At 40.5% G+C, this 20,930-nt stretch overlaps 2 protein-coding genes across 4 annotated transcripts in view; one reads left to right on the forward strand and one right to left on the reverse strand.

Moving 5' to 3' along the window:
* Positions 1–3,266, forward strand: part of HSPBAP1 (HSPB1 associated protein 1) — a 62,803-nt gene extending 59,537 nt beyond the window's left edge. For both annotated transcript variants that reach the window (XM_044252206.1, XM_044252207.1), the window contains 2 exons: positions 2,129–2,239; positions 2,359–3,266. In XM_044252206.1, coding sequence (XP_044108141.1) covers positions 2,129–2,239; positions 2,359–2,898 — 651 coding nt within the window. In that variant the 3' untranslated portion in view covers positions 2,899–3,266. The remainder of the gene's footprint in view (positions 1–2,128; positions 2,240–2,358) is intronic.
* Positions 3,267–7,581: 4,315 nt separating this feature from the next.
* Positions 7,582–20,930, reverse strand: part of PARP14 (poly(ADP-ribose) polymerase family member 14) — a 50,940-nt gene continuing 37,591 nt past the window's right edge. For both annotated transcript variants that reach the window (XM_044252208.1, XM_044252209.1), the window contains 5 exons: positions 19,131–19,337; positions 15,351–15,950; positions 14,282–14,415; positions 10,427–10,601; positions 7,582–9,540 (listed from right to left, as the gene is read on the reverse strand). In XM_044252208.1, the coding sequence (XP_044108143.1) occupies positions 9,251–9,540; positions 10,427–10,601; positions 14,282–14,415; positions 15,351–15,950; positions 19,131–19,337 (1,406 nt within the window). In that variant the 3' untranslated portion in view covers positions 7,582–9,250. The remainder of the gene's footprint in view (positions 9,541–10,426; positions 10,602–14,281; positions 14,416–15,350; positions 15,951–19,130; positions 19,338–20,930) is intronic.

The following is a 20,930-nucleotide window of genomic DNA, read 5'->3' on the forward strand; positions in this document are numbered from 1 at the left end:
TTTTTGCAGTTACGAATAATGCTATTATTAACATTTATGTACAAGTTTTTATGTGACCATATGTTTTCATTATCTTGCATGTACATTTAGGAGTGGAATTTCTGGATCCTTTGGTATAATGGATCGTAAAGACTCTGGTCTGAGTTTCAGTCTGGAGTCTGAAATCTGTAGGATGGCTAACAGACTAGAAACCCACTCATTCAGGATTTCTCTTAGAATCCTGAGGCACAATACCTTATTCTCTAGGAAACCTTGGTTTTTGCTTTTAAGGCCTTCACCTGAGGTCCACCTACATTATTGAGGATAATTTCCTTTACCTAAAGTCAACTGATTTTAAAGGTTAATCATTTTCAAAGTATTTTCACAGCAACATTTAGACTAGGGTTTGACCAAATAACTAGCCTAACCAAGTTAGCTAATAAAATTAACCACCACATTTGGCAACTCTGTGTTTAGCCTTTTGAGGAACTGCCAGGCTGTTTCTAAAGCCATTTACATTCTGACCAGCAATGTGTGACTGTTCTGATTTCTCCACATCCTCACCAATACTTGTTATTATCTGTCTTTTTTATGATAGTCATACTAGTGTGGAGTGGTGTCTTATCATGGAAATTTCATTCATTTTCACTGTGGTATGATATTCTCTTATATCAGTGTACCCTATTTTATTGGTTCTCTGTTCTGTTGATGGGTAATTGAGTTGTTTCCAATTTTTTGCTTTTATAAATAGGATATTCTTGTACACATGTACAAGAGTTTCTCTAAAGAATATATATTTCTTGCGCATGTGGGTAGCTCAGTTGGATGAGTGACTGCCTTCGCCTCAGGTCGTGATCCTGGAGTCCTGGGATCAGGTCCCACATCAGGCTCCCTCTTCGGCAGGGAGTCTGCTTCTCACTCTGACCTCTTTCCTCTCATGCTCTCTCTCTCAAGCTCTCTCTCTCTCTCTCCCAAATAAATTAATAAAATCTTTTTAAAAAAGTATGTATTTCTTTGGGTACAGAAATTCTGGTCTGCAGGGGGTATAATACCCAAGTTTACAAGATAACACCAACATGTTTTCCAGATGGCCATACCAGTTTGCACTCCCACCATCAGTGAGTCTGTCAATGCACATTTTTCTACCACTTGGAATTATCAGACTTTCTTTTGCCAATTTCACCAGTTTCTCGATTTGCATTTTCCTGATTATTCATGAGGTTAAACATATTTTCATGGTTTTTTTTTTAAAAGATTTTTATTTATTTATTTGACAGACAGAGATCACAAGCTGGTAGAGAGGCAAGCAGAGAGAGAGAGAGAGAGAGAGGAAGGGAAGCAGGCTCCTTGCTGAGCAGAGAGCCCAATGTGGTGCTCAATTCCAGGACCCCGGGATCATGACCTGAGCCGAAGGCAGAGGCCTTAACCCACTGAGCCACCCAGGCGCCCCTTTCACGTTTTAATAAATATGTGATTGCTCTTTTTTTGAAATGCTTGTCTTCATGCCTCTTGCCTATTTTTAAAAATTGGATCATTTGTTTGATGTATATAGATTCTTTATATATCCTGGATATTAACCTTTATCAGTTTTATGTATTACACACATCTGGTTTGCTTTTTTTCCTTTTGTTGCCTTTTGATGAACAGAAGTTGTTGATTTTAATGTAATTTATCCTTAATGCTCTAATTTATGCTTATTATGTCTTTAAAAAACCATATTTGGATTTTTAGCCATTTCATTCTTGTGGCCAAGCATGTTTATTATAATTTTTCTTCCATTAAGAAAGTTTTTTAAATTCTTAGGTATTATTTCTCTGTATGTAGTGCCTTTTTTAAAAAATATTTTAAACTTGTCAACAAATGAAAGCGATTGGAAGAAACATCACAAAGTAGTTCATTCTTAAGGGCTATGTCTTACAGACAGGATAAAACTTCAGTGTGGTCAGTGAAATATTTTACAACTCTTCTAGATGTCAGGTGATAGTGAATACAGAAAAGTTGTGATCTGCCAAAACATGTTCCTTCCTTCTCTAAAAAAGCTTATATTAATGAGCAAACAGGACACACAATTAATAGAGACTCTACTCTGTTTTAAGCCATGAGACAAAGTGACAGATGAAAACAATGTGCTTTTTAAATCTTGACTCAGGAAGAGGACCACCAAGCCCGAGTAGAAGAGGCAATCACACGCATGCTTGTGTGTGCCCTGAAGACCGCAGAGGATCCAACCAATACCAGAGCTTGGTTAAACCCAACTGAGGTAGGCTGTTCATCGTGGCAGTTAGTTTCCTGTGATCAGTCAACCCTTGCTAGAACATTTGTTTTCTAATTTATGTAAGTGCATATAGCCATTCTAAGGAGTTTTACTTTTTTCCCTAGGTTGAGGAAACATCCCATGAAGTCAATTGTCGCTACTTAAATAGAGCTGTTTCTGCCCTTTTTGATCATTACAGAACATCTAAGGTCATAGAAATCCAAGCACTGAGAACAAATAGAGAGGACATGAAACAGGAGGGCTTGAATGTGCACAGTCGCATGGCGGTAGAACAAACAGGTGGCCAGGACGTAATCCTGGGAACGGGAAAATGGGCGGCAGCAAGTCCCTTTGGCCCTGATCTGGTTCCTGTAATACTGAGTTCTGAAGAACTACCCTCAGAGAAAGGAGGCATATTTGAAGGTGATGGTAACAACTTTGTTGGCAAAGATGGAGAACACTCTGGAAAACTGCGTTGTACCAAGAGGCAACGAATGATGAGTAAAAGTGAGGATGCAGTTGTGGAACAAATTGCTTCAAATAGTAGTACGGCTCCTTCTCAAACATTCATTTCTACAGATGACTTGCTGGACTGCTTGGTGAATCCACAAGTCACCAGGATAGTGGCACAACTTCTGATACAAGGAAGAAGTTTGGAGTTCTAAGGAAATGACTTTTAAAAGAATACTTTAAAAATATTTTTAAGTAGTTTGATCATTAAATAAAAAAATGGCAGAGGACAAAGTTAATTTGTGGGCCAGCATGCTTGTAAATGCACTTGTTCTTACCTAATTGTGTTTCAGTCTCTTGCCACCTTCATTCACGAACATCGCTCTCTGAGCCAGCCGGCTCTTTGTTACTTGTTAGGCCTTCTTTCTTCAGTGACTTTGCCTTTCCTCTCGTATCTGGTCCTTTTAGCTGATCTCAAATGTAAGCCCCAGGTGTTCTTAACAGAAAGTAATACCTCTTCAGCAGTCTCAAGGCGAGGTCGGCCTGCTGCTTGTTTTTGTAAATAAAGGTTTACTGGAGCACAGCCATGCCATTCATTACATATTGCTGATGGCAGCTTTAGAGTTACAGTGTTGGAGTTGAGCAGTGACCAAGCCAGTGTGGCCCGCAAGGCTGAAAATACTGTCTATCCCCTCATAGAGAAAGTTTGCCAACCCCTGGCCTAATGCATCCATTGGGTGGCTTCTAGCCTTGATCCAAAGTGATTGATTACACCTATGACACCTGCAGAATTTTCACTGCCTAATCCCTGTCACCCAGAGCAGGATACCAATCAGGAAAAAAGTCGGCAGGGTCCAATATAAGGCTTCCTTATGGAAGGAACTGGGACATCTAGGAACACTAGTCCTGGGAAGGAAAAGCACTGGATGTTACTGGCTCCTGCAATGGACTAAAGGTTTGGTCTAGTGGGATTGAGCCTTCTCTCATTACATTTGCAAGAGGATCTGGGGATAATTATTACCATTACTGTCTGACTAAGACTTTAGAAATTAGGGCACCTGGGTGGCTTAGTCAGTTAAGCATCTGCCTTCAGCTCAGGTCATGATCCCACGTCCTGGGATCGAGTCCTGAATCAGGCTTCAGGGGGTCTGCTTCTCCCTCTACGCCTCTCTCTGCTCCTGATCTCGAGCTCTCTCTCCCCCCCCCTCATATAAATAAAATCTAAAAAAAAAAAAAAGAATTTAGAAATTAGAAAAGCATATGGATCTCTGAGTAACCATTTGTAAAACAAATATATAACAAAAGGTAAGCAAATTAATCTTTTAAGATGAAGTGACTACTGTCTCTATCCTTGTCAGTCTTCAGATTCAGGGTATCAAGTACATCCAAAGAAAACATATGCCTTCTAGCAGTGAGGGAGGTGTTATATGAACATGTCCAGGAAAAGAAGGGTCTGGAAGAGACCTGTCTGTAGCACTTACTATGATTGACCATTGTATACCTATTTATTTATTATCTTCCCCAATCAGAATGTCACTCCATGGGGTATGGACTTTGTTTTGATTATTATGGAGTCACAGAGCATTGATCAGAGTGCCCAGCATAGGGTAGAGGCTTGTTCAGTATTTGGCTGAGTGGATTATAAAAGGAAGAACTTGTTGGCAACACTCCATCAAACACATTGTGGTAGAGGGTGTTGTGGCCAAGGATAAGATGTCTGTTCCCTTTAGTAGGTAGATCCTTATTGCAGAACTAGACATACTGTTTTCTTCAGATATTTTATTTTTGATGTTTGCTACTCCTTTGACTACTGTTTTTCAAATTGCAGGTTGTGGCCCATTAGTAAGTAATAAAATCGATATAGTGGGCAAGACCAGCATTTTTTAAAAGTTAAATAGAATAGGTTATTTCAGTGAATTCATTAGTAAGTATAAATATTATTTCATGAAATTTACCAGGAAAATTTTTTTTTGATAAATATATTTCATATAACTTTTCAGTTGTATCTGTGCATGAACTGGGCCTGATATAAATTGTTTTTCTTCATGTCCTCCTGTAGGTTGGGGTCACAAAAGTTTGAAGGAGATTCTGAAACAAAGCATTTGATGCAGTCGAAGGTAACAGTCTTTGACACGCAGAGAGTTGGGAAGAGAGTTAAGATATTAGTATGAAGGTATTTCTAAGTATAAATGGGTGATCAGAGATAGTTTCCTGATTTTATCAAGATGGAAATCTTGGCTATCTGTAAAGGAGAGTATGTCAGTGAGGAAAGATAGTCAAAGGTGGGGGACCATCGGGCGCTCAGGGAGCTGGGTCCCATTTCATCCTGCATTTCTTATATAAGCAAGCATGTGTGAGTGAAATTATTAGATAAATATATTGACCCTGCAGAGGCCAGAGGCGTTAAAGACTACAGGCTCATCCCCTGCTCCCAGGACCGGGTCACTTCTGGGTAGGGCAACAGGTTCCAGCTCCTCTCACACTGAGACTGTAAGAACTACACACAAAAATTCTATTAAGAATATAGCTGAGCGGGGCGCCTGGGTGGCTCAGTGGGTTAAGCCACTGCCTTCGGCTCAGGTCATGATCTCAGGGTCCTGGGATCGAGTCCCGCATCGGGCTCTCTGCTCAGCAGGGAGCCTGCTTCCCTCTCTCTCTCTCTGCCTGCCTCTCTGCCTACTTGTAATCTCTCTCTGTCAAATAAATAAATAAAATCTTTAAAAAAAAAAAAAGAATATAGCTGAGCAACAGCAAAGGAAACAGTCAACAAAACAAAGAGGCAACTCACAGAATGGGAGAAGATATTCACAAATGACACTATAGACAAAGGGCTGATATCCAAGATGTATAAAGAACTCCTCAAACTCAACACTCACAAAACAGATAATCACGTCAAAAAATGGGCTGAAGACATGAACAGAACACTTCTCCAAAGAAGACATACAAATGGCTCACAGACACATGAAAAAATGTTCATCATCATTAGCCATCAGGGAGATTCAATTCAAAACCACATTGAGATACCACCTTACACCAGTTAGAATGGCCAAAATTAAGACAGTAAACAAGTGTTAGAGAGGATGTAGAGAAAGGGGAACCCTCTTACACTGGTGGTGGGAATGCAAGTTGGTGCAGCCACTTTGGAAACCAGTGTGGAGATTCCTTGAGAAATTAAAAATAGAGCTTCCCTATGTCCCTGCAGTTACACTACTGGGTATTTACCCCAAAGATACAAATGTAGTGGAAAGAAGGGCCATCTGTACCTCAATGTTCATAGCAGCAATGGCCACAGTTGTCAAACTGTGGAAAGAGCTAAGATGCCCTTCAACAGACGAATGAATAAAGAAGATATGGTCCATATATGCAATGGAGTATTATACCTCCATCAGAAAGGATGAATATACAATTTTTGTATCAACGTGGACAGGACTAGAGGAGATTATGCTGAGTGAAATAAGTCAAGCAGAGAGAGTCAATTATCATATGATTTCACTTACTTGTGGAGCATAAGGAATAACATGGAGGACATTAGGAGAAGGAAAGGAAGGGTGAATTGAGGGAATTCAGAGGGGGAGATGAACCATGAGAGACTGTGGACTCTGAGAAACAAACTGAGGGTTTTGGAGGGGAGGGTAGAGGGATAGGTGAGCCTTGTGGTGGTTACTAAGGAGGGCAGGTATTGTGTGGAGCATTGGGTGTGGTGCATAAACAATGAATCTTGGAACACTGAAAAAATATTTTTTTTTAAAGTTAAAAAAAAGTACGGCTCAGGGTTGCACCTAACATGTCCAGGCATCAGTAAGGCTAACCTGTCCAGTTGGCACAGTGGCTAAGACCCATGAGCTTTTCATGGCCACAAAATGCTTTAGTTTCTTTTGAATTTTTTAAAAAAACTCCATATAATCTAGCTTTCATTGCATTCATGTTTGTATCAGTGAGGTTGGAAAATGTAATTGTTAATACTTTTTCACTTTTTATGGAGTAAGGGGCCCATGAAGGCAGAAGTCTCTGGAGCCATGAAAGTCATAGGCAGTTCTGAGTATCAGGATTATCAGAATCATTTGAGGTGTTTGCTGAAAGTGCAGATATCTAGGCACCTCTCTAGAGCTACAGAACCTGACTCCTTTGGGGTGGGCCAGGACTTGCTAGTTCAGCAAGCACTTAAGGACCTAAGATGATTCAAATACCAAAAATGTTTAAAAATCTCTGACCCTAGAGGAATCCCCTAAGACCCATCACAGTCTTGAATTGGGCTTGGTTTAGCAGGAGCTTCCTGTGAGAGTCCATCTGCCCTTCAGATTTACTGAACTAAACCTGTACTGCGCCCTTACTGTCATTTTCAGCTGAATATTATTAACACTCTGGGCACCCCCTGATGCTCTCATGGTTTCTTGTAGTCTTTTATCAACAGTGGCCTGTGTTTATCGTTCAGCTTTCCTGTATCTAGATGCCCTTAAGGATAAAAGAGGTTTGCCACCAGATATTTTCCAAGTAATTTATTCAAAAAAGAGGTACATGACATACATTTCTTTAGATTGAGGATAACTATAACATTTACTGACTGGATCATTACACTTTGGTGCAATACACCCTGATACTCAGCTTTGCTCTGAGTTATCCAAACCACTGGAGAACAAGAGCTCATTGCTCTCCCTTTTATTTCTTATATTCATTGTCAAGCCTGCTGAGCTCAGAGGCCGGTGGCTGGGAAGCCATGCCCAAGCAATAATGAGTCTTTGTCAAGCCACTTAACAAACTAACAGCAACAGGGGCACTTGGGTGGCTCAGGCAGGTAAGCATCTGATGCTTGATTTCAGCTCAGGTCAGATAGGGCCCCGTGTCAGGCTCTGCACTCAGCAGGGAATCTGCTTGAGATTCTCTCCCTCTGCCCCCCCCTCTCTTTCTCTCTCTCTCTCTCTCTCTCTCAAAATAAATAAATCTTAAAAAACAAAGCAAAACAAAAACCAGCAAGAAAAACTTCAAGATGTCTGTTAATGAAGTGGAACTCTGGTCCCCTCAACTTCTTGTACTTGAGGCAAGTAGTTCACAGCAGCCAAGGAAGAGCTCCTTTCGCCTCCTCAAAACACCCCCTAGTGTCGGAGCGCACCACCTGCACTGGGCATCAGCTCTAGCCTCTTGGCCTACAGAGCTTCAAATGAAGACTCTAACAGAAACCAAAGCCAGAAGGAAAAAGCCAAGGAAATATGAGGGTCATTCATAGATTACCTGAGATGCTCCTGAAATGGTAACATTAATCTAAAGGCTATGCTCTGTAGTGGTGTAGTGGTGACACAGGAATTGGGATTGGGTTTCTGTCTCTAAGGGCTACCACCTAGGTGACCCCAGGCGAGGAAGCTTCTTGTACTCTGAGCATCAGTTTCCCCAACTTGAAGATGGAAATACAATTCTTACCTGACAGGATTGTTTGGAGGAATAAGATAAATACTATAAAGCACCTATTATATTACCTGGTACGATCTAGGCACTCAATAAACAGTGTCTGAATCTGAAATTTATCTGGGGAATATTTTTTAAAAAACCAACACTACTATTTAATAGATACTGAGCTAGAAAATTAGCAATATGGCTGCTTAATTCCTCTGGTTTATTTAAAGTCTTTAAAATCATCAAAAGCTAGACTGCCAAGGAAAATATTAGTAATACTGGAACTCACTTAATCTTAACATAGTAGAAGGGTTTCACCCTGGAAGTATCCCACTGTTGTCACTGTCATCTAATTTCTGTCACCAACAGAAGTTAGATGAAGGCAGATTTGCGGTCAACATGGAAAAGGACCAGTCGGAGCCAGAACTGCTGTGTTGCACAAGTCCATGGGACCCAGTTCCCGCGGGCCACAAGCGAGACCATGGCCCCTCAACTGTACAGGACACAGAAGCCAGTCTAGAGTTGTCCCACATGTCCCACTGCACATGGTGCAGTTTGTGAAGAACAGAATTCCCTGTCACAGAATCTGTTCAATTTAAGGCAAAGTGACAAGGATATTAAAGAGATGGCTCCTACTTTGGTTGGAGTCTAACTAATTTTTTTCTTTCTCAGTGTTCTGGAGCATCTATTTACATCAGGCACAGATCTCAGCCCAGGAATTAAAAAAAGAGAGAGAGAGAGAGAATATCCCTGGCCGCCTGGAAATGAGCAGTCCTCCCCACTCAGTAATACTGTGCTTCTCACAGGAATATGGCATCCCGACGTGATATACAGCTGTCTCCTTTGCAGCAGCGCCGAAATTACATAGCTGTGCTCTCTGCCTTTAAGATGAACTCATTCTCTCCTTCCCAAGACTACAACCCTGTTCTTTCCTTCTGCAGATTTGATGTCCATGGTTGTGGATACACAGTTGTAACTAAGTTATGTGATTTAAATTCTCAAATGTATTGCTCTTAAGATAGGTTCATTCCAGGTATGAAGGAGAAGTTGAAGAAAGTCTGATTTCAGTGACAAGGATCCTTTGATCTTACAAAATGCTGTTAAGAGGAAAAAAATCTAAAACTGGTTTTACAACTTGGCATGTATAGACGAGCAATGTCTTCTGGGAAGGATACCCAGATGTTAATTGGTAAAAGTAATGAGGTACTCTGGGTAAGCCTGGTAGTCATAAAATACCACAAATAAGCGGGGATTCTGCACACAATCTGTGACAGTGTCATACAGGTCAGTAGGGTTTACAGGGTTCTTTGGAGGAGGCACAATTAGTGAGTGATTTCCACGTGTGTAGTTTCCAGTAAGTACTCGCACATAGTACATATGCTTTCTCCCACGGCTGTCTGGTCTGGAGTATGTATCATTAGCAGAATAACAGGCATCAACAGCAAAATAGGTTCCCTTTCCATATGCCACAGCTGTGAAGAGAAAAAACATTTTTAAGAGGTTCAGTTTATATTGGGTATTTACCTCCAAAGATACAAATGTAGTGAAAAGAAGGGTCATCTGTACCCCAATGTTCATAGCAGCAATGGCTACAGTCGCCAAACTGTGGAAAGAGCTAAGATGTCCTTCAACAGACGAATGGATAAAGAAGATGTGGTTCATATATACAATGGAGTATTATGCCTCCATCAGAAAGGATGAATACCCAACTTTTATATCAACATGGATGGGACTGGAAGAGATGCTGAGTGAAGTAACTCAAGCAGAAAGAGTCAATTATCACACGGTTTCACTTACTGGTGGAGCATAAGGAATAACACGGAGGACATTGGGAGATGGAGAGAGGTGAGTAGGGGGAAATCGGAGGTGGAGATGGACCACGAGAGACTCTGAGAAACAAACTGAGGATTTTAGAGGGGAGGGGTGGGGGATGGGTGAGCCAGGTGGTGGGTATTAAGGAGGGAACGTATTGCATGGAGCACTGGGTGTGGTGCATAAACAATGAATCTTAGAACACTGAAAAAACAAAGTTAGAAAAAACAAGTTCAGTTTAGTCTATAATCTTATATGTTGACCCAATACATCAAATAAGGTTAAAATAATGTTCAGTTCTTCTCTCCAAAGCCTCCTAAAATTTTTTTTCATGTGTTTTTAATTTTTAAATGTCATTCCTCCATCCCAGAGGTCCAGGCAGTCCTTCTGGGATGAAACATAACGAGCACAGCCTTGAAACTCTGGCCGCAGCATGGCCGCCAACCATGAAGGGACACAATGCAATCAGTCCACACTGTCCCTCGCCAGTTTGGGTTCTCACAGCTGACACCCCATTCAGAGCAGCCAGATTGCTTGCTTTCTTACCGTTCTTTCCAGCATAACTGCGGTTAAAGCCATTTCGGTTGACATGTGGCACTGAGTCAGCATCTGTCCCATGGAAGAGCTGCTTCTCATTGTTTTTATGCCCGTTCTTGGTATCCATGGTTTTCTTCCTTGTTTGGTAGTAATTCCAGAGATCTGGATTCTGGATCCTCTCAATCTGCAAATCAACAAGGAGAAATATTCTGTCGGTGCCAGGAGCCTTTGGCAAGATACCGATATGACCATTATTTTTCATAAATAAAAATTAAAATAAGTTCAATCCAGATGGCACCATTCTACATTCAGAAATCTTTTTAGATCCAGTGTTTCACAAAAGCAGACCTTAGGAAGAATATTAATTTCAGTTTTTAACATCTTTTACTGCACTACATGAGAGCAAACAGTGTTTAGGATTTGACCAAGCCTCCCAACTCCTGCTTTTTATCTTCAGTTCAATGACTGCTCTGGTTGCTGTCTACTTCACTCGGTCCCTTGGCCTCTCTCCTCCTCAGTCCTTTTGGGACACTGGTTCACCTGGTTAGCCACATTCTACTGGTGGGAGAAGCACTAGAGGATCTAGTCCAGAAGGAAGTTAATTAATGAAGATTAATCTCTGATCCGGTTGGAAGAGTGGGGCATGAGTCCTGGTGGGATGAGATCTGGTTGCAGATCATAGTGTCCATGATTTGACCATCCTCTTTGGGAAGTGGCCTCCATTGTGTGGTGAAAATGCCTTGTGTCCTGGATAGCGGGACCCAGAAGGAATCAGACAGATCTTGACTCTATAAGCAAACTTGCTTGAGTTCTTAAAAAAAAAGAAAAGAAAATCTAGACAAGACAGAGTCGGAATATAGGACATTCTATAACACAACTGGCTTAAACTCTTAAAAATCCAGTATTATGAAAAATTATTTTTTAAAATGTAAGAGTGCCATTCTAGATCAGAAGAGACAGAGGAGACAGAATGACCAAAGGCCTACTGGAGAGGGGAGAGTGATAAGAAAGTAAGCAGTTGGGGAAATCTGAATATGGATTCTATTAGATATTACCGAACTACTGTACATTTTTTAACATGGGATAGCAGTGTTGTTATTTAGGAGACTATCTTTATTCACAGGAGATACGCACTAAAATATTTAGGAATGTCATGATATCTGCAACTTACTTTCAAATGCTTCAGCAAAAACCCAAAGAGAGAGAAAGGCAAATGTGGCAAAATTATTCCATCAATGTGGAAGTTTACGGATGTTAAAAATCTTAGTCACAGGCCCTAACCATCATGGAGGATAATAACCACCTATTTTTAGTGTTTTCACACTGTTAGGGATTTCTACAGAGGTACCATAAGTAGCTTTATGTCTATCTGTTTCACACACTGGACTTCCACATAGGATTTTATTTGAGAGAAGGATCCACTAAAAAAAAAAAAAAAAACAGTGAAATCATTTCTCTGGCCATTCCCTAACATGTGGCAAGCCTCCAGGGCCCCCTGCAGACACTGGTGGTCCACTGGACTGTCCTTTTCAGCCTGGACTTGGCATCTCATCAAAATGGGCCAATCAGCCACTACCAGATAGATGACTGTGCTTGGTATCTGAAATGAAACTTATTTGCTTTCTCAGAACCAGCCCATGAGAGTGCTGCATACTTGAACCACATTGTTTTGGTACCTCAGAATTGTTTTTCTTTTTTCTTTTTTTTAAAGATTTATTTTATTTATTTATTTGACAGACAGAGATCAGAAGTTGGCGAGAGGCAGGCAGAGAGAGAGGAGGAAGCAGGCTTCCCACAGAGCAGAGAGCCCGACACGGGGCTTGATCCCAGGACCCTGGGATCATGACCCGAGCCGAAGGCAGCGGCTTAATCCACTGAGCCACCCAGGCGCCCCCAGAATTGTTTTTCTTGAAGGGATTAAAAATAGAAGCAATGGTATAAAATATACTGAATATATTGTGAGGTTGATTTTGGAGATATTCTCCAGCACCTGTTCACAGGCCAAATCTCTCAAGTAGTGTCAGCACTGTGAAAAGCTGAGAGTCTCCTGAGCACATGGTTTTCTTTCTGATTGACAGAAATGGTGACTCTTGAGGCTGGGTGTTTACTTCTTCACTTTGTCTACTAGGAAGCTCAGAAACAAACCTGTGATCCTCTCATAGCTATCCAGGAACTCGTGTATTTTTGTAAATAGATAATACCTCTAGATTATTTTTCCTTCCCTCTTTTTTGGTCCATTTTCTTCATCTATTTATTTTATCTGAAGGTATTATGCATATATTTGTAAGAAATGCCAAGTCTTCTTGAGTTATTATGTGCTTAAGTACATGAATAAAGAGCGGTGTCAGAAATAGGAGTAAGAAGAATTTGCAAAGAGAGAAAACGCAGGGCTTACTGGCAAACTCGTTATGATGGATGAAGGGAAGGCACCCAAAGATGTCTAGCTTTACTCAGAAAGTGGTGGACCAAGGACAGAAGTGAGGAAGGAAAAGGAAATGGTGAGATGATGGGTTAGGTTGAGAGAAACTGATTTGCAGCTACATAGGCAAGCAGAGATTTTATAGGTCACTGGAATATGTTGTAAAGCTTGATCAAAGGTCCAGGTTGGTGAGATTGATTGGGAGCTACCAACATTGAAATAACAGCTGAAGCCAAGATGGGAAAAACTTTTCCTGGAGAAGTACAGAGACAGAAGACCAAAACAGAAGTAATGTGGGTAAAGCTAGGATTAGGGGTTTGGAGGAGAAATAGATAACCGGGATAACGAAAGGAAAATTAGTTAAAGAAGAAAGCATTAATATCATATTGCCACAGATCAAATGGGAACATAATTTCAAAGAGCAATAGTGATGTTTGAAAGTGGAATGTTCCAGGGGCGCCTGCATGGCTCAGCTGATTTAGTGGCCGACTTTTGACTTCGCCTCAGGTCATGATCTCAGGGTTGTGGGATCAAGCCCTGCGTCAGGCTCTGTGCTCAGCGGGGAGGGGGGGTGTGTGTGTCTGCTTAAGATTGTCTCTCTTTCTGCTCCTCCCCCAACTCGTGTGTGCTCTCACTCTCTCAAATAAATCTTTTTTTTTTTTTTTTTAAGTGGAAGTTGCCAAAATAAGGGAGATGAAAAGGAAAGGACTATTGGATTTATCCTGGGAGCGTTCACTGCTGATCTGTGAATGGCAGAGCAGGAGCACACGATCCTGATCTGAGGGCCTCTGCATGTCTCTTTGTGGTGTCTGCTAGTTGCCAAATCAATCCTGAAGCTCTGTCTTTGTTTTTTTAATTACGTGGCTTCAGGGATTCTTGTGATTTCCTTTATAGGGTTGGGTGGGGAAATGTCCATTTGAATCCTCCTGGGCTAACTTTTGGAACTTTTCCTTTTTCTTGGAGCCGCTGGTCTTGCTGCCAGCAGCCTCCACACGTCCACTACTGAGTGGCTTCTCCTTGGGAGGAAGAGACTTTCGTTTTTTCTTGGGGATCTTCCCCTTTCTTTCCTCTTTAGAGTCACTCACTGGTTCTTCCTCTGGGGAAAGATGTCTGCCTCTTGGGAAGACTTCTACCAGCTGTCTCTTCAAGATCACTACTAACCAGCTCCTTCCTAAGTCAACACGTGGTTTTAGTATTCTAATATCATATGGCAATCTAATATTATATTGTAATACCTGACAGGATCTCCATTTTAACGTGTCTATAATAATGGTGATAGGAGTAGAATCTAAAACCTAAAATCTGATTACCATAGAATATTCTAATTCTGAGCCAAAAAAAGGGGGGGTGGGAAATTAATGCAAATGTATTTATATATTTATCCAGGACCATGATACCACTCATTTCCATCATTAAGAAAATTCCATTGTCAGCAGAAGGCTTACCTTCTCTATGTAGAAGTGTGAGCAGGTCTGATTAAACTTGCTTGCCACCGTGTTATATTCTGCATGCCCAGGCTGGAGCTCCACCACACAGAAATCCTGCTGCTTCATATCATTCCAGTGCTCGGGGGTCTTAACTGTAAAGAGGACATTTGAGGACTCCCACACACCTGGGAAGGCCCATCCGCACATTCCTGGTCTACTCTGAAGAACCGAGTATCATCTGTGTTCTTCCTTTACATTCCCCTAACTCCATGTGTTCAAGAAGTTCCTCGTCTTTCTAGGAGAATGTTTCTCAAAGAGTGGCCCTTGGACAACTGATAGCAGAAGCAGCCATAATGCTTGTTAAGAAAAAAACCCAAAGATCTATGACTGAAACTCTCAGAGCAATGGAGCCTGGGTACCTGCATCTTAGTAAGTTTCGATCACGCTTACATTTGAGAATTGTGTAGTGTAACTCAGCTGCATATTCTGTTCGGTCTCTAATCTGTCATAATTTAATAACACAGCACAAGCATTCCCTTCATGGGGGGCAGATCCAGTCAGAGAATCTGAAGTCTTTTTCCTGGTGTGTGCCTTAAGGAAACCTTATGTTCAGGGCAGGGGAGGAAGTAAATTCTGGGAGGAGATCCCACAGGCTCCCAATCCTCCCTGGGTTATCAGTCACAGACACAGAGAGTGCCCACTCTGACCAGGCTGTCTTCTTTTGTTCTAGAAAACCTTAGGCCACTCTTCTTTAAAGCCCATGGCTTTCCATCTCCTGACTGAAGCAGCCATTACCTCCACAGCAGAACTGACTCTGGGAAGCATGTAAACTGTAGAGACAGGAACAAATGCAAGGTTTGGGTCTGACACCATTAAGAAGGTCGTCCTAGGGCTGTTGAGTGCACCCATGCTACATCTCCCTGTCCATGACATAAGCTCCTTAGCTTAGAGACCAAGTTTTCTATTTCATTCCATAAGGGTTGCTTCAATTTTATCTACGTGAATACAATTTCAACATATGTACAGAATGGTGTTAAATCCAAAGGAGGTGTAAAATAATGGATAGCAAGCCCACAATCCGACTCACCTTCTGATTTCATGAGACGCTGAACAAGTAAACTGTGTCCTTTTGCATCTGTAGCCGTGTGTGAAGTCAGGTCCACTGTGTAGCTCTGATGATTAATTTTGACAACAGTTTTCCTTTTCTTTGCCTTCCATGCAGTCTCCAATTGCAGATTGGTTATTTTGTCAAAACTCTGAAAAGTACTATTTTTGCAATATTGCCATTCTATAAATTCACCGATTAACTCTGCCTGGGATTTCTGTTCCTTGGCCAATCTCATTCCTTTGATCATTTCCTCAATTGCATTTCTAGCCTGTGTCAGATCTTTGCCAATTCCAAAAACTTCAATCAAGGGTCTTTTATAGTCCAAGCAAATGGCAATATTTAAGTTCTCCTGTAGCTCATTCAATTTCTGATATTCTTTTTCATTAAAATCTTTGATACACTCATCTTCATTGGTGTAAGGACATAGTTCCTTTGTGATCAAATCCTGTATCCAGGAGACAACGTTTTTTATACATTTTTCACTTTCACCACACACCTGAAAACTTGCTGATTCTGTTTTCTTTTTCAAAACCAACGGATTCTGCTTTTGTGGAAATGGACTTGGGGATTTCATAAATGCTAAAAAAAGAAAAGAAAGGAAGATAAGCTATTGTTTTCTCTCCCTCCCTCTCTTTGTCACTATGCTAAACATGACATCTCCATGCCTTACTTATCTTATATCCACAAGTTTATACCTTTTGGCCCCCTTCATTAGTTTCACCCATCCTCATCTCCCACCCCACCCCTGCTATCTCTGGCAACTTGGCAACCACCTATCTCTTCTCTGTGTCTATGAGTTTGTTTGTTTTTTAAGATTCCACATATAAGTGAGATCATACAGTATTTGTCCTTCTTTGTCTTGTTTCACTTAGCACAGTACCCTCTAGGTCCATTCATGTTATCACAAATGGCTGATTTCCTTCTTTTTTAGGGCTGAATGATATTCCATTGTGTGCATGTGTGTAATATACACATACATGCTACATATGCATGTGTATATAGATACAGATAGATATATATGCCACATTTTCTTTATCCATTCCTTTGTTGGTGGGCACTTAGGTTTTCCCATGTCTTGGTTTTGTAAATACTACTGCAACGAACATGGGGGTGCAGATATCTTTTTGGAAATAGTTTCTTTTATTGTCACCTTAAGATAAATACCCAGAAATGGAATTTTCTGGATCATATGGTAGTTCTATTTCTAATTTCTTGAGGAACCTTCATACTGTTTTCAACAGTGGGTGTACCAGTTTACATTCCCACAAACAGTGCACAAGAGTTCCTTTTCTCTACATCCTCACCAACACTTGTTTTTTATCTTTTTCATAATAGCCATTCTATCAGGTGAGGTGTATCTCTTTATGGTTTTGATTTGCATTTCCCCAATGATGAGTAATGTTGAGCACCTTTTGATGTGTCTGTTGGCCATCTGTGTATTTCTTCCTTGGAAAAATGTCTATTCAGAGCCTCTGCCCATTTTTTAAAAAAGATTTTGTTCATTTATTTGACAGAGAGACACAGCAGGAGAGGGAACACGAGTAGGGGGAGTGGGAGAGGGAGAAACAGGCTTCCCACTGAACAGAGAGCCCAACAAGAGGCTTGATCTTAGGACCCTGGGATCAAGACCTGAGCCCAAGGCAGATGCTTAACGACTGAGCCACCCAGGTGCCCCTGCCCATTTTAAAATCAGATTATTTATTTATTGATTATTTATCTCCTATTGAGCTATATGAGATCTTTATATATTAATCCCTTTGTTTACTGACCCCTATCAGATATATTAGTTACAAATATCTTCTCCCATCCCATAGGTTGCCTTTCATTTTGTTGATTTTCTTTGCCATGCAAAAGCTTTTTAGTTTGAGGTAGTCCCGTATGTTTATTTTGCTTCTGCCATTTGCGCTTTGGTGTCAAATAAAAAAAAAAATCATTGCCAAGCCTGATGTATAGAAGCTTCCTCCCCATGTTTTCTTCTAGAAGTGTTATGGTTTCAGATCTTTAATCCATTTTGAGTGGATTTTTGTGTATGGTATAGGATAGTAATCCTGTTTCATTCTTTTGCATGTATCTGTCCAGTTGTCCCAGCACTGTTTATTTCAGTATATGTGCTGCTGAAGCAAGCATCCAAATACTATTTATTGAAGAGACTATCCTTTCCCCCATTGTATATTCTTGGCTCCTCTATCCTCTATAATAAGTGAATTTATTCTACAGAGATGGTCCCCAACTTACAATGGTTCAACTTATGATTTTTTGACTTTATGATAATATGAAAATTATACACATTCAGTAGAAACTGCACTTTGGAATTTTGAATTTAGATCTTTCCCGGAGCTAGTAATATATGGTGCCACACACTCTTGTGATGGTGGACAGTAGCACTGAGCCACAGCTCCCAGCCAGCCAAGCAATCATGAAGATAGACAACCAACACATTCACAACTATTCTGTACCCACAAAGCCATTCTGTTTTCACTTCCATTACAATGTTCAATAAAGTACATGAGACAGTCAACATTTTGTTATAAAACAGGCTATTATAAAATAGGCTAATGTGTTCTGAGTATGTTTAAGGTAGGCTAGGCTAATCAACAAATGAATGGATAAAGAAGATGTGAGATATATATATATATATATATATATATATATATATTTATAATGGAATACTATGCAGCCATCAAAAGAAATGAAATCTTGCCATTTGTGATGACATGGATGGAACTAGAGGGTATTATGCTTAGTGAAATAAGTCAATCAGAGAAAGACAATTATCATATGATCTCCCTGATATGAGGAAGTTGAGAGGCAACATGGGGGGTTTCAGGGGTAGGAAAGGAATAAAAGAAACAAGATGGGATCCGGAGGGAGACAAACCATAAGAGACTCTTAATCACAAAACAAACAGGTTTTCTGGGGAAGGGGGGTAGGGAGAGGGTGTTTGGGTTATGGACACTGGGGAAGGTATGTGCTATGGTGAGTGCTGTGAAGTGTGTAAACCTGGTGATTCAAAGACCTGTACCCTTGGGGCTAATAATACATTAAATGTTAATAAAAAATTTTTTTTAAAAAAGAGGTAGGCTAGGTTAAACTATGATGTTCTATAGGTGAGATGTATTAAATGCATTTTTGACTTAAGACATTTTCAACTTACAGTAGGTTTATCAGATATAACCCCATTGTAAGTGAAGGCAGATCTGTATATTCACAGATTTATTTCTGGGTTCTCTGTACTGTCCCATTAATCTATTTGTTTTTATGCCAATACCATACTGTTTTGATTACTATAGCTTTCTAATGTAGTTTGAAATCAGGAAGTGTGATGCCTCTAGCTTTGTTCTTCTTTCTCCAAGATTGCTTTGGTTATTAGGGGTCTTTTGTGGGTCCATACAATTTAAGATTCTTTGTTCTAGTTCTGTGAAAAATTCCATTGGAATTTTGATAGGGATTGTACTGAATCTAGATTGCTTGGGGTAACACAGACATTTTAACAATATTAATTCTTACAACCCATAAGCATGGTGTATTTTTCCATTTGTGTGATCTTCAACTTCTTTCATTAGCATCCCATAGTTTTCAGAGTACAGGTCTTTTATCTTCTCGGTTAAACTTATTCCTAGGTATTTCATTCTTTTTGATATAATTGTAAATGGAATTGTTTTCTTAATTACTCCTTCTGACAGTTTGTTAAATATTAGTTATTTCTCATATGACATCAATATTAGGAACAGGCATTTCATTAAAAAATGGTCAACTCACATGTCAATTTAGACCTCAAAGATGGCTGGAGAGAAGCCAGAGATGCCTCTCTTTTTTTCATGCTGTCACAAAACACATCCAGTAGGTGAGGCAGAAAGATAACAACTTTAACTTTTTTCACAGACTGGAGCATTCCATTCTGGATAGAGTCTTCGATGGCATCAATCATGGCATTAGCAACCTCCTCTGGGTCTTTTTGGGCATTTCCTGGAAACGCAGATAATAAAAACTGGGGTGAGGGAGACCCAACTGGGAAAGCTGAGAAATAATTTGGGGATTTGAGTCCTCACAGAATGAATGCCCACTGCCCAACTCATTCATCGTCACAGGATGGCCTTTCTAGAAATGCATGAGCAAACACTTTTTTTTTTTTTAAAGATTTTTCTTTATTTATCTGACAGAGATCACAAGTAGGCAGAGAGGCAGGCAGAGAGAGAGGAGGAAGCAGGCTCCCTGCAGAGCAGAGAGCCCGATGCGGGGCTCGATCCCAGGACCCTGGGATCATGACCCAAGCCGAAGGCAGAGGCTTAACCCATTGAGCCACCCAGGCGCCCCTACACTTTTGAAGCCCTAGATGCATCAGGGAGCTGCTATTCCAGGACGTCAGGAAGCCAATAGCCCAACAATGAACAAAGGACCCAGGATATCTAGCTTTTGATATCTGATGTTTGTATCTCCTCTGTTGAGCTGACACTCGCTCACTGTGTTCCTCTGTGTTACAAAGCACAAATAACATTTTTGGACTCATTCATGTCTTCAAGGGTCTATAAAAAGCAAAAAATGCAAATATATGTTGAAATCTCATGCTCTTTTTTTTTTTAAACTCATGCTCTTTAAAAAGAACAATAATTTTTCTTCTTTGCTCATAATCACCTGACTAGATGCATGTCTCCTTATTCTTCCAGATGTTTTTGGGGACCTGATTCAAGCTAAACTGATTTTTGTAAGACACTTGGAGCTCTAAATTATCTGTTATAATCTATAATTCTTTGTACACCAGCTATCCACAAACTTCTAGGAAGTCTTTTCTAGCATACTCAGTGAGCATTTTAGCTTATTTGCTGGTTTCAAGGTGGTCATTACAGCAAGTCTTTTCCTTTTCCCAGCATGTTCCATATCTTGTTTCTCAAGTCTACTGCCTAGGTAAGATCATGAAAACTCCCATGTAAAGCCATGGAAGCAGTCACATACAAATAAATGGCAGCTGGCAAATGACAATGGAGAGCAATACCAAAGTCCCCTGGCCAACCCAGTATCATAGACTAACTGCCCACTTGGAATTTCCCTTTTGATGGCATCCACAGTTGTTGCCAAAATCAGAGTAGACCACTTTGGCCTGGCTATGTAGACACTTGTGTGAAAGTAGACAAATCCCATACAGGACTGAGCAAGAGGGGTCCTTCAGTTTTTTGGATTAGGTGATCACGAAAAGAGAAATTCTCCTTTGCAAAGCTATGATTATCTCACGATTTTTGGAAGAATTTAAATGGGAGAGTTCAGATACATTCATTCACTCTCAACATTTACTATGTCCCATCATGGGCTCACTCTCATCTAGTCACTTAGAACACAAAGGGTGTGATATATGGACATGAAGAGGTAGTCAGCAATCAAGTATGAGAAACTGAGGAAAAGGCTATTGCAGACAGAACTATGTAACAGGGGTGTGGTATGTTCAGTCTGGTGTGTTCAGGGGAAAAGATCTGTTTTTGAGATCCTTTTTTTTTTTTTTCCAAGGCAAATTCAGGGGTGAGGTATGTGGAGGAGAAACTGGGGCAGGGATCCCAGGTCTAGATAGGA

Source organism: Neovison vison, chromosome 6 (genome assembly GCF_020171115.1).
Source record: "Neovison vison isolate M4711 chromosome 6, ASM_NN_V1, whole genome shotgun sequence".
NCBI lineage: Eukaryota > Metazoa > Chordata > Mammalia > Carnivora > Mustelidae > Neogale > Neogale vison.